This window comes from Oratosquilla oratoria, chromosome 44 (genome assembly GCF_046742065.1).
Source record: "Oratosquilla oratoria isolate Oo_2021 chromosome 44, ASM4674206v1, whole genome shotgun sequence".
Lineage (NCBI taxonomy): Eukaryota > Metazoa > Arthropoda > Malacostraca > Stomatopoda > Squillidae > Oratosquilla > Oratosquilla oratoria.
In genome coordinates this window covers 23,784,366-23,800,134 of record NC_134820.1, presented here as the reverse complement: position 1 = coordinate 23,800,134, position 15,769 = coordinate 23,784,366, and the positions used below count along the sequence as shown (strand labels likewise).

Below are 15,769 nucleotides of genomic sequence, written 5' to 3'. Positions count from 1 at the left end.
AAGAAGTGTAAAAGAGTAAAATATTTCCATTTTCTATTGATTCTAATTTTGGAACTATTCAGGCACTCCTTCAGTCCTCCAGCACTCTACCCTCTCTCCAGCAAACATTGAATAACCTCACCAGCCAGTCCACCATAACTGTACCTCCTTTTTTCAGACATTCTACATGGCATCCATCCAACCCAGGTGCCTTACTTGCTCTCATCATCTTAACAGCTGCTTTCACTTCATCTTTCCTTATTTCTCCTCCATTTTCCTCACTCATCACAGTCATTTTCTTAATGCTTCCCACTGCAACTACCTTTCCCTCCCTATCCTACTTCACATTTAGCAACTCCCAAAAATAATCAGCCCACCTTCCTCTCACTGCCTTCTCTTCATTATCATTTCTCCATCTGCAGCTTTTACCTTTTTCTTCTCTACTTGATTCACCTCCTCTTCCTCTTTTCTCCAAAACATTTTTTATTACTTTTAAAATTTTCTATCATACTCTTACCCCATTTCACATCTGCTCTCCTCTTTGCCTCTTTATCTTACAAAGGATTACAAAGGCGGAGCATGCCGACAGGAGACCTTTTGGTCCATATCTAGGTCGGATGCGAAAAAAAATCATAATAAAAAAACAATAAATAAAAACTATGATAATGTAAATAACAAATAAAATACATAAATAAATGCATAGGCATAGTTAAACAAACAAACAGGTAAATAGTAAATAATAATAAATTGACATATTACTAATAATAAATGAAAATCAGACAGACAAATGATAAAAAAGAAATAATAAAATAAAATTTATAATCATTACAGCATCTTAGGTATTAATCTAAATGATTCTTAAAGCTTCCAACTGAACTACATTGCACTACCTGTGCAGGAAGTTTATTCCATTCATTCACTACACGGTTGGCTAAGTTTTACCTACTTCCAAATTGAATCTGTTTCCGGACAGTTTGAGACCATTGTTTCTTGTCTGATTCTCATTCAATGTGAAAATTTTATCACTTTTGATGTCAATTCCCTTTAAAATCTTAAAGATCTGTATCAAGTCACCTCTGAGTCTACGCTTTTTTAGGGAAAACAGATTCATGTGTTTTAGTTGATTTTCGTATGATTTATTTTTACTTTGTGCCTCCCATACGATTTCCTCATCCGAATTTGTAACCAATCTATGAAAACCTTCTCTTCTACACCCTTCTTTGCTTCTTCATCCCACCACTCGCTCCCCTTCTTTCTATTTCATCCCGTCCTCCTTGTTCCACACACCATCTTTGCACACTTTATGACTGCCTCCTTGAACCATCCCCATTCCTCCTCTTCTAGTTCTACTCTATCCTTCACTCCCACTCCTATCTCAGCTTCTTATACTCCTCCCTTTCTCATTTAAGCAATTCATTCTAAGTGCCTGCCTACCTTCTGCCCTTTTCCTCTTTCTCCATCTATTCTCCACTCTCCACCAAAAAAATGATCTGATATTCCCCCCACTCTCTTCCCTTAGAACATGTACATCCTTAACTCTTCATATTATGCTCCTGGTTACCACTATATAGTCCATTAATGCTCTATCTGCTACCCTTCCATCCACCACCCTCTCCCATGTATACTTATGCTTGACTTCCTAAACACTGTATTTGCTATCGTCAACTCTCTTTCGAGACACATCTCTACCATCAGCTCTCCACTACAATTTTTTCCTGGAACTCCATACTTCCCAATCACTCTGTCTATTGGTTCATTTCCTACCATAGCATTAAGGTCTCCCAATACAACTACATTGACATTTCTCCCTAATCCCTTTATGCACTTATTTAAATCCATCAAAAAATCCTACCTTTCCTCTACGCTCTTCTCACTACCAGGCCCATACGCACTTGAAAATACCCACATCTCCCCAGCTTCACCTTCACCCACATTAATCTTGAAGAAACCTTCCACTCTACCACACATTTACCTATCTCTTCACTTACTAGTATAGCCATCCCTTCTCTCCCTCGTCCTCCTTCACTCCTGAGAACTTCCAACCTACACTCCCAAACTCACACTTGCCCCTCCCTTTCAATTTAGTTTCACTCAGTGCCAACACATCCACCTTTCTCACAAACATACTGCCTATCTCTTCCCTTTTACATCTGTACCACATCCACACACATTAAAAGACTCAAACCACCTTAGGGCACTGGTTGGAAAACTCCTAGACCCTCTTTGCATTTATATATATATATATATATATATATATATATATATATATATATATATATATTCTTTTTATTCTTTTTTTTTAAGGATTGTCCCATGTGGGGCTACAGGTAACATGATTCCTTGTCCTATCCCCCGTTTCGTTTTTTGTCGCCTCGTATGACTCAAGTGGGAAGACTTGGTGGGAGCATAATTCTTTTTCCCCACCAGAGGGTAGGCGAAAAAGGTAAATTAATATTCAGAGAAATGGTACAGGACAGTAACAAGGGGTTGGGGGACAGCACAACGGAGGGACACTCGCAGTATAATAAAAGTATCATCGTTTCTCTATGCACAGTCCTACTTTATCATACACAAAATTATGTGTGACTCTGGTCCGTAGGGGCGCCCCATATTGACCCTAAAGTACCAAGTGCATGATACTTTGCCACAATAACATGCAGCCAATACCCCCATGGTGGGGGCACGGACCTGAAGGTTCTTTCTACGATTTTAAGGCGTTTATAGTGTGGCTTTAATTCTTCAATTTCTGCCAAGGAACTCGAGAACAGGATCACAAGAACCTCGGAAGCGTCGCAATTAGGACAATTCAATAGAATATCAAGAAAAGGTTGAAATATTTGAAGGTAAAAGCTCGGGTCAAACCCCTTATAATTGCTAACACGATTTATTAGTAAAATCCAAAATGTAATCAAACATAAATGTATTGCGACATATTGCGAACGCTTACATGGAAAATACACTTGGCAAAATTACGCAAACCCAAAGATCCCTTACATTTTTTTTTTCATATACACATAAGGCTTTTTTTATTATTTCTGGACATCACTTCCTTTTATAGAATTTTTTTAAGCTACTATGTGCTCATGGACGCTACTGAACGTTGTTTAAGACCCTGATCACTAATCCTGCAACGTTTGCCCGTGGAATTTCGGCCTTGCTGTCATTCCGTTTTCACTCAGTTCACAAGATGGCATCATCGGAGGAAGATGACGTTATTGTTGCTTTAATTGCTGTAGTCGCCCGAAGAAAAAGAAAAATGAAGAGGCGCTGGATACATCCGTATCGTAGAGAGAATGCTTATGAAGTTGCAAAGCAACTAGAGCTGCATGACGAGCTAATCAATGTGAATGTATGTATATATGAAATGAGTGGCAGCCACAAACCCGTGAATATTCACTACTTTGCCAAATATATTAGCTATATATATATATTTAATTTTCATAGTGGTCACAAGTATAGCCTTGAGTGATAAATATAACAGGCAATAGACGTTAATGCAAATATTTGCAGTATTACATGTTGATTTTAACAAATTGCGTGTTCAGTGCGTAAAGTAGACAACATTTATATTCAGGTTGATGTATGCTATGTAAACAAACCATAGACTAGAGCCGGGTGGTAGAAGTAGGAATTATTAAAGTTTAACAGCGGTAGAAGAAGTTATAATCATGTTAACAAGAAAAAAAAAATGGAGATAGAACGTGAAAGGTATTAAGAAATTAGAAAGGTGATATAAATATTTCTTTGGAGAAGCAAACTGGAAGCAGATTTGTTTGACATAGCAAGTTGGAAATTGCACGGAAAGATGTTCAAGCACATTACAGTGTAAATAATGCAGTAAAGTTTGACCATTACAGGCGCGGAAAACGTAAGGGGAAAGCTGTTCTATTGTAATTACATGGTTCATTGAAGAAATTAAAATTTTTTACATTATGGAATTTCTTTCAAAGAAAGGGTACATTTTTAGTTTCATTGCCGCCTACAAAATTGCATATTACGTTGATACATTTTGATTTACAAAATTCATAATTTCCTATTGCTATATTGCACCCATGGTCGAAAATAAAAAAAAAATACCAAAGAAAGTGATGCAATAGTGAAGGCAGGTTATATGATTCCCCATACACGAGTCGGACAGGAAAATAATTTTCATATTATACATTTATTTAGGATTTTTCTAATGACAGTAGGGGTGATATGCCCAGATAAATATCAGGTTTTTGCAGACAATGACCTCAGTATATACTATTGCTAAAAGAATAGCTGACTTTGTCAAGGACTTTGAACAGCTCATAGCTAAAGTAAAGACTTGTAATGCATTTTCAACATCAGTTAATGAATATTCTATCGGATTTGAAGTGTTTCATCTTGCACTTTGTATTTGTGGCATTGGCAACAATATGGAAGTAACAATTTGTGGATTTTATTCAAATTAAAGGGGTAATTACAGTTGATTACAGTTGAATTTTACTGAAAGAGGCCTTATTTATATGGCCTGTGACTCCAGTGTGGCAGCCTGATTTCTAGTATGGTGTTGACCGCATGTAGTGTTAATTTGTGCTCTGTAGTTAGATATTTGCTCTTGTTCCTCCCAGAATTTGTCTAGCCTTGCCTCAAACTTTTTGACTGAGTCTGCATTTACCCCCCACTCTGGCAGTTCATTCCAATTATTAATGACTCTATTGTTAAAGGAGTACGAACCGTGCTCTTGGCTTAAATATTTTCCAACTACAGGTAAACGTCGACTTACGATGGCCGCGACTTACGATTGTTCGACTTTACGATGACGACGACGACGACGACGATATGATAATTTAACCCCTTCCATACGGTGCCGCACACGTATGCGTCATGAGGAGCAAGTGGATTCGCGACGCTGCCATATCGGCGTCTTGATTATATTTATTGTAGTCGCCCCTGTGTTTTTACATTCTCTCAAATGATTCATTCTCTGTGGTTTTCAAAATTCGCGGGTGAAAGAGAGAACGATCGATATAAGCGGTGACTATATTTTATGATGCGAGTATTATTACGTCACGTCGTACGGCTGGCATTGGCTGCTGCCCGCGAGATTTAAGTCCCGTACTGAAAATACATATTATAGTGTTTGAATATGGTAAAAAGGATAAAAATGATTAAATAAACTACTGTACATGTTTAATAGGCTATATTCAGTATCTCTGGTGGTTAATATACAGGTAGGCTAGGTACAGTGACCACGGAACAGAGTGGGGATCGACTTACGATGAGATCGTCTTACGATGGCTCTATCGAAACCTAATGCCATCGTAAGTCGACGTTTACCTGTATTTCCCCTTGTACTGGACCCCTTTCTAAATTCAAAGAGACCCTCAGTGTAGTCCCTATCATATACTCCAGTGACGATTTTGTAGGTCTCAATTTGGTCCCCTCAGGATCTCCTGTACGCCAAGGTGAGCAAGTTCAACTTCCTCAGTCTCTCTTCGAAAGATAACTCCTTGAGGGATGACATTAATTTAGTAGCTCTCTGCTGTACATTCTCCATAGCCTCCAAATCCCTCACCAGATGGGGACACCATATCGGGTTGGCATACTCCAAGTGTGGCCTTACTAAAGCCGTGTACAGAGGCTTGAGAATGTTTGGTTCTAGATGTTGGAAGGCCCTTCTGATTAGCCCTACTATCATATTGGCTTTGTTGATCTTTTCTGCCAAGTGACTAGAGAAACTTAGTTTATCATTTATGATCACCCCTATATCTTTTTCATTTCTTGCCTTGCTGATGTTACCGTACAAGCTAACCCCTCTCTTCCACCGTGGTCCTCCCTATCCTCATAAACTTGCTCTTCTCAGGATGAAAACTTAGGAGCTACCTCTCTGTCCATTCTTTGAGTTCGTCCAGGTCCCACTGTAACCTATCACTGTCTTCAATGCCTTGTATTGTCCTGTATTTCTTAGTGTCATCTGCATATAGAAACACTACTTCCATTCACTGCTGCTTCTGTAGGTTATTGTTGAGATTTGTAAAAGATTGATTATAGCTCAAAATGAATTATGCGTGGACTGGACAAAATTAGTTTGGGAAGAGGTAATGGTCTATCATCAATAATTTCAAAAATGGGTACCATTTTCAAAAAGGAACTATTTGTTTTTATGATTTACATTGAACTTTGCATTCCAAGGTATTCTACACTGAAGTACTAAAGACTGATGATATCATTGATGGCTTCACTAAAATATTTTGAGTAGTAAATACTGGAAGACCTATGCTATTAGCAAAATTTTATCCAATGGATCATTATGGAAGGGGAATTTTCTGAAGTGCATCTATACAATGTGTGATGATTTACAGGACATGTAAAGAAAAAGGGAGATGGTCCAGAATTAGATGTTAGATGGCTTCAGGTTCTTGCAATTGTGGTGGGTGTTAAAGAACACCTTACAAATCTTCAGGGAAAAGTAATGGGGCACAACAAGTTGGTGATGGATTCATGACTCCCTGTGTGCTTTTGAAGAGAAACTTGATCTCATGGAAGAGCAGCTCTCACAGAATGATTTGACACACTTTCCAAGACTGGAGTCCCGGCGTGGCATGGATAGTTTGCCCAGTGTTTACCACAATGAAAAGTGCAGGAGCCAAATTTTGAAGTTAAAGGAATACTCCCAAGTAGAATTGATAGTTTCGAGAACCTTGAAAAATTGTCTTCAATATTCCTAAATCCGTTTACTGTACATCCATATGAGGCTCCAGAAGATCTACAGTTAGAACTAGTTGAACTGCAGTGTAACCTTTTTTTTTTTTTTTTTTTTTTTTTTTTTTTTTTTTTTTTTTTTTTTTTTTTTTTTTTTTTTTTTTTTTTTTTTTTTTTTTTTTTTTTTTTTTTTTTTTTTTTTTTTTTTTTTTTTTTTTTTTTTTTTTTTTTTTTTTTAAATAAATTTTCTAGTGTGTCTGGAACATTTTACAAAGATTTAGAATCAAAGTACTCCAATCTAAAGTCCTTGACAGCAAAAATTCTGTCCATTTTTTGTTCCATGAATGCACATAAAAACTAACTTTTTCAATTTATAAATAGTAACACATCTGTACACACTTTCATAAAAGTGAAAAAATTTGGAAATCAGGGATGAAGATTGCCACTGCTCAGGCATTGTCAGCAGACAAATATGTTGGTACAGATTTGGATTTGTCAAGCAGAAGCACCAATTGGAAGTGTATTAGACTTGGGTACACTGTTTTGACTTCAAATTGCTTATGTTTTGCATTTGAATACAAACATACATATACCAAGGCTTTTTCCCCCTTACAAGGGAGGTAGCCAAAAAGAAAAAGCCATAAAAACCATTCCCACCCATTCCATCCCTAAATACACTCCACTCCCCTCCACCTTCCCTCTTATCTTGGCACCTCCTAGATGACGGGTCATCCCTGCACCTTATCCACTGCCCTGGGTCAGAGGCAGTGTCGCAAGACACAGCAAGGCTGCATCATTAAATCAGCAACCCCCCCTCTCCGTCCCCTCCATGTAGAAAAGAAGACGGGGAGAAATCCCTTCAGGCTGCATCAAATTTTTCTCACACATACTACCTCACCCCCCATCCCCCCACCCAAATAGAGTTGTGTAAGTGCATTTGTGAAAGGCAAATTAAATCTGGTTAAATTTTTACAGGTACCCAGCCAAGATTTATTCTGCTAAACCCAACCTAACTTAACTGAAACTTAATGAATATAACCTATTCCTTGAACTCTAGCTGGGGAGTATACACCTGGACCCACTTTCCTCGGTTTGTAGACCCTGGTAAGGGACTGCATCTCCTAGAACCCCCTGAACTAATTTTCATGTTAGACCCGTTTGTTTTCTATATGATATGTAAGTATGTACATAAATACATACATATACCAAAGGCTTTTTTCCCCTTACACAGGAGGTAGCGAAAAAGAAAAAGGCATAGAAACCACTCCCACCAATTCCATCCCCTACATACTCCACTCCTGTCCACCCTCTTCCCTCCCTCACATGTTGGCACCTCCTTAATATGTGATATATAGATATAGATTGCCAGAGCACTGGAGAAGTGCCTGTATAGCTCAGTTTTACAAAGGAAAAGGGGACAAGTGTGATTATAGCAGTTTCAGAGGGATCAGTTTATTGAGTGTTGTTGGGAAGGCTTATTGGGAGGGTTTTAATTGAGAGGATTAGGAGAAGAACTGGGAAATGAATGGCGAGGAACAGCGTGGGTTTAGGAAAGATAGACATTTTGTGAATCAGATTTTTGTGGTAAAACAGATACGTGAAAAAGCTTTAGGAAAAGGTATGGATATTTTTTGGGGTCTTATGGATTTGGAAAAGACTTATGACAGGGTAAGGAAGGCACTATGGGAGGTTTTGCAGATATATGGTATGGGGGGAAAGCTGGTAAGGGCAATCGGGAGTTCTTGGGAGAGTAGTAGAGCCTGTGTTAGAATTAGAAATGGAGAGAGTGAGTAGTTTGAGGTAAAGGTAGGGCTGTATCAGGAATGTGTTATGTTGCCATGACTGAACAATATGTACATGGATGGGATGGTGCAGGAGATAAAGGTGAGGGTAATGGGCAGGGGACTGGAGATAGAGAAAATGGAGAAAAGAGGGAGGTAAGCCAGTTGTTGTTTGCTGATGACACTGCTTGTGGTAGGATCAGAGGAGGGATTAAGGGAGTTAGCAACAGGGTTTGGAAAGGCATGTGATAGAACAAAGAGGACAACTGTCAGTATCAAACGAAACTCTCAAACACTACTACAGAATTTTCTTTGGCCAATGCTGTACAGCTTACTTTTATATCAGAGCAGCCTCCATATGCTCAGTTAACTCCTTTGCTATGGTGACATCTTTTACTGATTTTGTTATGTCTAAGGCCAGACAATATATTTTCAGCCAAGGGCTCAAGACTCCAGTGCCAAAACAACTCTTAATATGGTATGTCTTCTACAATTAGAAACAAAAATCCTCTCAATAGAACGGCACGTGGAAAGGACTGTTACACAATCCTGTGCAAGAATCCTCAAAACTACTTAACCATCACATAACAGCTCACAAAATGGAACAAAAAACCTACACCTGCAACTTATTACTCACAAATTTTACATGGATTATACTTGACCCCCTGTAACACTTCCTCTCTGAAATACACCACAATACTAAACCAACATTTTTTTTCAAGACCAATAAAATCAGTAGTAAATCAAGTGCTGTCAGACATAATCCAAGGAAGTGCATTTAAAGACAAGCTATAACAACAGTAACCTGGCACTAAAACAATATTAAGACAAAATCAGCCTAGTAGCAGATACCGTGCCCCAAATGCAGTTACCATGCAGAATGCATCATCTTACATTGCCCAGCATTCAAGTATTTCAGACATTTCAGTAGAGAGCCTATTCACTGAATGACTATGGGCCACTCAGGAGCTGATTGAGTTCCAGTGGCCCATGGTCCTCCTGCAAGAGAAATCTGATAGTATAAATTGTTAAGATAATTTGTACAGTAGGTAGGAGTGTCCAGCATTTGCTCCTATTGTATGGGTTGATTAAAATATTTTGTTATTGATGAAAAGATCAGTTGTTCACTCTAAGTTTATTAGAAGTGTGTAATCTTGCTACATATTATTCTAGCACTTTTTTATATTACAGGATGAGGCAGGAGTTTGCAGTGCAGGACCAGATAGTGCCAGTAGTTCAGAGAGAGATCTTAGTTGGAATGGATGCTTAAGAAATAGAATAAAAACTGAACAGAACTCTAGTGATGAATGTTTGCATGGCAATGAACCAGAAGTGTACATTGATGTGGCTGAACATCCAGAGGATTCAAGAAATAGAAAACATTCTATGGTTGATGATGAGGAATCTGAAAGTGTGAGTGATGGGAGGATATATATTAAGAGCGAAGATAGTATTGGTGTAAAGATTGAAATTTCCCAAGAATACCTTTTTGATGAGTCTTTAGGAGACCAAGATACTATGAAGTGTAGGAATGAAGTTGAAGATATTAATCTTACTAATATTAAACAAGAACCAAATGATGGAGGTATTGAATCAAATAGATGACATAATGTTATTTTAATGGTGCTCAGTAATGAACACTTACATAATGATACTGTAGAATGGACTTAGGACCCTTCTGTCCATTAGTATCAGTAACTAGTCAACTTCCAGTCGGCAGTGCAGCTCCAAGAGGCTGGCACCCAGTTTCCTGGTCATGCCCAATACTTTCATTATACAGGACTTCTGCTGTTCTCCGAGGCCATTCTTGTGGGAATCCCTCACCTCCCAGAGAACAGGCAACAGCCAACAAATTTCCCCAGAAGTCACTTATGGAAGAAATATTGTGTTGTTGAAGGAGAATAGATAAGTCTCACATGATCTCTTATAACTGAGGACATATAAACAATATTACACTTCCATAAGACATGTAGTAGAACGGTTTCATCTCGGAGACATAGTACAGGGTGGGGCATAGGAACTTCCTTATTGGAAAGGAGGCATGTTTAAGGATGGTCACAGTGGATTGGGGAAGGCCTTAATGGAAGGGGCTGGGTGGAAGCTTTGTGTCCACACCCACTTCAGTCACAAACATGCTGTGGTTGAGGGAGTAGTGTTTTTTTGACATTGAGGTGCATTTTTCTAATGGCCACTCTGTGATAGAGGTGCAACATGCCTTTTGTTGTCACTTTGAAATTCCCCCCAATGCCATGTTCTTGATCATGAATTTTATTGTGGGTGGATCCCCTCAGAGAAACAGGGAAGGTGTCCAAAAAATAGGACCTACGAGGAATGTTACAACAGCTGAATATGTCGAACGAGTTTGTCAGTCTATGCTGTTGTCTCCCAATTGTTATGCATATAAACATCCAGTTACCCTCAGCATATTGGGACATTCTCGTCATTGAATTCCTCATGATGAACTCTATCTTCACCCATCATCATATGAGCAGCTGGTTGACACCTTACCAAACAGTGCACTTGTGTTATTCTCCAAGACACATTTTCACCTTAGTGGTTGTGTTAAGAAACAGAATATGTGGTACTGGAGTGTAACAAATCCCAGGAAACTTCATGAGAGGCCCATTCATTTGGATTGTGTCATGGTATAGTGTGTAATTTCAAGAGTAGGGATCATTAGCCTTTTTTCAAAACAGTCATGCTTTAACCGTGAATTTAGACTTGTTTGACAATGGTCCAGGATTTTTTTTTTCTTTTTTTTTTCTTTTTTTTTTTCCTCCCTCCTCTCTCTCCCTCTCTCTCTCTCTCTCTCTCTCTCTCTCTCTCTCTCGCTCTCTCTCTCTCTCGCTCTCTCTCTCTCTCTCTCGTCTCTCTCTCTCTCTCTCTCTCGTCTCTCTCTCGTCTCTCTCTCTCGTCTCTTTCTCTCTCTCTCTCTCAAAGAAATGGAATGGGACAATGAGGGGCTACAGCGCACACTGCCACTTGTGGTATTCTCCAAGACACATATTCACCTGTATGTAAACTGGCCTTCACAGTCATCTGATTTCCCCTGAGATTATTTCCTGTGAGGTTATCTCAAATCCCTGATTTGTAACAATCATCCACGGACTCTGGAAGACCTACAGAATAACATCTGAACTAAAATTGCCAATACACCAGTCAACTTGCTGAAAAGAGTGGACCAAAACTTCCAAATTCTTCTGAATTAGTGGATTGACAATGGAGGCTGGCATTTGAATTATATTTATTCTTTTTATACTGTAAAATTAAATCTATGTTGTGTGGCAGGCAAAAAATAAAAAGTTTTGAAATGTGTATTGTTTTATTTTATTTAATTTTTAAAAAAGGACATTCCCATGCCCCACCCTGTGTTAACTGAGGACCAGTGGCAGCCACCATGAAGCTGCAGTGTTCCATCAAAGAACCTAAGGCATGGTCGTGGGGAACTAGTTGAACAAGACTTGGATATATACAGTGTAGGTCGAAATTCAGTTACACAACTGTTTTTACTCTTATTACCCTACTTGTGGAACTATTACAGTCAAACCTTGGTGTTTGTACACACAATGTGGTTTGTGACAACTTTTTTTCACCAAAACCTTGTCTCAGTTTTCATACACTGATGGATCTATGACATTAATATCATATATCAGCAAAACCTCCCACAGTGTCTTCCTGTCAACCCTGTTATAAGCCTTTTCTAAATCCATAAAGGCCCAAAGAAACATCCTTATATTTTGCTAAAGCTTTCTCACATATATGTCTTTCCACAAAAATATAATCCATGTCACCCCTACCTTACTAAATCCACACCTAATCATCTGAAAAGCCTTCCCAACCACACTGAACAAACTGAACCATCTTAAACTTATACTCACATTTGTTTCCTTTTACAATGTGAAGCTGAACTATACAGGCAGTCTCCCAGCACTATACCCTCCCATAGACACATTAAATTTCATTAGCCAGTTCCCTATTACTGTACCTTCCCTCTGCACACTCCAAATGACACCCATCTAATCTAAGTGCCATACCTGATCTCATTATTTTAATAACTACTTTTCATCAAAATTAATTTGAAATTTGCATTTAAAATTTCTATAGTATTTTCTAATAAATGCTGTATTTTATCTGACATTGGGTGGGGGATTATGCACTGTATTCTTAATTTTGTTGTACATTGCTTTAAACATGCAAACTGTTCTGTATGTGCCAACACATGAAAGTAGTCTTAAACTGCTTTTTCAATATTAGCTACAAAGTTTATTAAATGAAAATCCATGTGAACAAGTTGTATAGACACGGTAAAGGAAACATGGACTGGAGGTGAAGCTTTTATTCCTGACGTTTCGTGTATCATTCCTTTGAGAAAGTCGATAGATGAAACGTCAGGAATAAAAGCTTCACCTCCAGTCCATGTTTCCTTTACCGTGTCTATACAAAGTTTATCAAAGTTTTTGAACACAGATACTTTGGAAGCAAAAAGAAAAAAGCATTCCTGCCATAAAGCCATCATATTTTTTTACAGTCTTTTCCACCCTGCTGATTCTGTACATAATGCTACATCACTTTTTTTTTTTTAATAAAATATGGTCCACTGTGTCAAATGCCTTTTGTAGATCCAACAAATCTAAACCCGTGTAGTTACCTCTGTCACATTCCTGTTTTATCAGATCGTAAAGGTATATTAAGCTGGTGTCTGTTGAATAATTCGATCCAAAACCAGATTGCATGGCGTACAGTAGATTACGTTCCCTGAGGTAGGTATCTAATTGTATATGATACTTTCCAAAACTTTGGAAATAATACCCAGAATTGAAACAGGCTTGTAGTTTCCTGCCTCAGTTTTTGCATTTTTTTTTTTTAAAGATGTGTTATCCAAGCCCTTTTCATGTCACTCGGGATAAATCCTGAACTGATAGACAAATTTATTATGTGAGTCATTGGAGAAGTTAGAATTGTGGTCCCATCCTTAACAAACCTTGCAGGAATATCGTCTAACTCTGTAGCCTTATTGGCACATATGTTAGCCAGTAATTTAAAAACTTCTTCTTGAGTGGTCTTGTGTAGTTGGAAGTACTTTGTGGACTTATCTTTACAGTACTCCTGAATGTACCCCAGCCCAAACTTCCCAGAACCCATTGGGATGAATTTTAATAGTTTAGTGGCTATGGTTGTGAAAAAGGAGTTAGAGTGGTTAGCTATGGTGTTCTTTTCAGAGTTATGCTCGCCGTTTATCATGAGTCCTATCCTGTCTGCTTTGTTACTTGCTTTAGTGTGAACTTCTAGGGTCTTCAGAGTTTGCCAAAGCTGCTTTGGATCATGTTTGCTCTGGTTCACCATGTTAGTACAATAATCAGCTTTGGCTTTTTCCTTCCAATATTTCACCTGATTCCTATAGTACAGAAAGCCATTATAGTCCTCCTGTTTTCTACTTTTCCTAAATCTTGCAATAAATCTGTATCTCTAATCAAACCCAGTACTCCGTTTGTCACCCATGGTTCCGTCCTATTTTATTCGTATTTCTTTAAGAGGCGCTACATTGTCAATAATAGTAAGTAATGTGTACTTAAAATTAGACCAGGCCACATCGGTACAGTTTCAGAGAAAAAAAAAAAAATACACGGGAGCAACGTGCGATTTCGCTCGGGAAAGTTCCAATGTCGCTCTCGCAAATCCAATAGCGGGAGCGATAACCCCCCCCCCCCCAAAAAAAAAAAATCACTCCCACGGCAAGATTCAAAGTTTTTCATGCATTATCCATCATTTGGCTCGTCTGGGGTATTGGCTGCTTGTTATTGTGGCAAAGTAGCATGCAGTTGCTACTTTAGGGTCTATATGGGGCACCCCTACGGACCAGAGCCACACATAATTTTGTGTATGATAGAGAAAAACTCTGTTCATAGAGAAATGATGACACTTTAAAACTACGACTCCCACATTTTTAGTGCTAATTCATGATTTTGATTATATTTGTGAATTATACATGATTTTACGAGCAAAACAGACTTAGGTTTCTGGACCAATCTCCAAGCCAACAGCATTATTCTTGGGGTTAAAATATCGGCGTATTTCAAGTATCGGTTATCGGTTCGCCCCCCCCCCCCCCAATAACATTCCTGGATCCTCGCCTGCATTAACAAGGTTATTGTACTTGGCAGACTCGCATTAAAATCACCCAGGATAATAATAATTTATTGGCCATGCATTTGACCCGATTGAAACGGATAGATTCTAATGCACTATAGAAAAACATCTGCTTCGGTGGCTTGTAACAGACCTCACATAAGATAGGATGCGATTTAAGTAACGGTATTTCTATCCACACAGCTTCGAGGCTCTCGTTACTCATAAGGTCTGAACGGGGGTTGAATGCTAAATCATTGCAAATGAAAGTACATATCCCCTCCTCCGGTCCTCTTTCTATCATTACGCACAACATTATGACCCGGAATCGCAATTTCTGAGTCGGAGATGGTACTGTCTAGCTTAGACGGCGATGAAATATTATAAAAACTATTATCACCAGAAACCTTTTATTTACCATATTTTGCATGACGCCAGGTTCACCGAAGGCCGTGACGACCCAGCGAGGAGAATAACGGTGGTATTCTTTAAAAGGAAAAAATCTTTCCTTATACAAATCTTATATAAATCCGGGGAAGGGAAAGATTTATATAATATTTTTGAAGACTCTTACGGTGATATTATTAAAACATCTCCCCTTATACAATTCTTTCCCTTCCAAAGATTTATATAGAATTTATGTAAGGAATTTTTTTAAGAATACCACCATAAGAGTCTCACGGTGGTATTCTTATTTTTTTTCCTTTTATAAATCTTTCCCTTCCAAGGATTTATGAGATTTATATGAGGAAGTTTTTTTTTTTTTTTTTTTTTTTTTTAAGAATACCACCGCAAGAATTCTGTCTAACCCTTTCAGTCTTGCGACGCTATTCACAAAGAACCAAATGTCTTTGTCATCCTCAAAAAATCTCAGTCAAGAGTTACAAAGAGCTAATGTGAATTGCAGTGGTAAAACACGAAGGTCAATAGGAGATCTTTCTGCCCATAATAAGGTCGGATGAGAAAAAAATACAAAGTATCTCTCCATCTCTCCCACTCTCTCTGCACATCTCTCTTCATCTCTTCATCTTTCTCTTCATATCTCTCGCTCACACACACGATCGTCGAATTAACGGCGAAGATTGGAACTCCGAAAAAACGCAATTTTCGTGGATTTCAACGACGAGGGAGTACCTGTGTTGTATTAGCAGGGAAGGGGAAAACTCGTGGTGTAGTGGGCAGGTGAAGAAAAAGGAGAAGGGGAGGGATTATTG

At 38.4% G+C, this 15,769-nt stretch overlaps 1 protein-coding gene across 1 annotated transcript; it reads left to right on the top strand.

The window, feature by feature from the left end:
- The first annotated feature begins 3,117 nt into the window (after nucleotides 1–3,117).
- On the top strand, nucleotides 3,118–11,182 carry LOC143022412 (uncharacterized). The gene is made up of 2 exons (XM_076180584.1): nucleotides 3,118–3,328; nucleotides 9,621–11,182. The coding sequence occupies exons 1-2, from the start codon at nucleotides 3,167–3,169 to the stop codon at nucleotides 10,032–10,034; spliced, it is 576 nt and encodes a 191-aa protein (XP_076036699.1). The 5' UTR covers nucleotides 3,118–3,166; the 3' UTR covers nucleotides 10,035–11,182.
- The last annotated feature ends 4,587 nt before the right edge of the window (nucleotides 11,183–15,769 follow it).

Bases quoted from the DNA above. Each gene is read 5' to 3' on its own strand.
- LOC143022412 (XM_076180584.1), top strand. From the start codon at position 3,167: ATGGCATCATCGGAGGAAGATGACGTTATTGTTGCTTTAATTGCTGTA. The intron at 3,329-9,620 runs GTATGTATATAT...TTTATATTACAG, and splicing joins ACGAGCTAATCAATGTGAAT to GATGAGGCAGGAGTTTGCAG.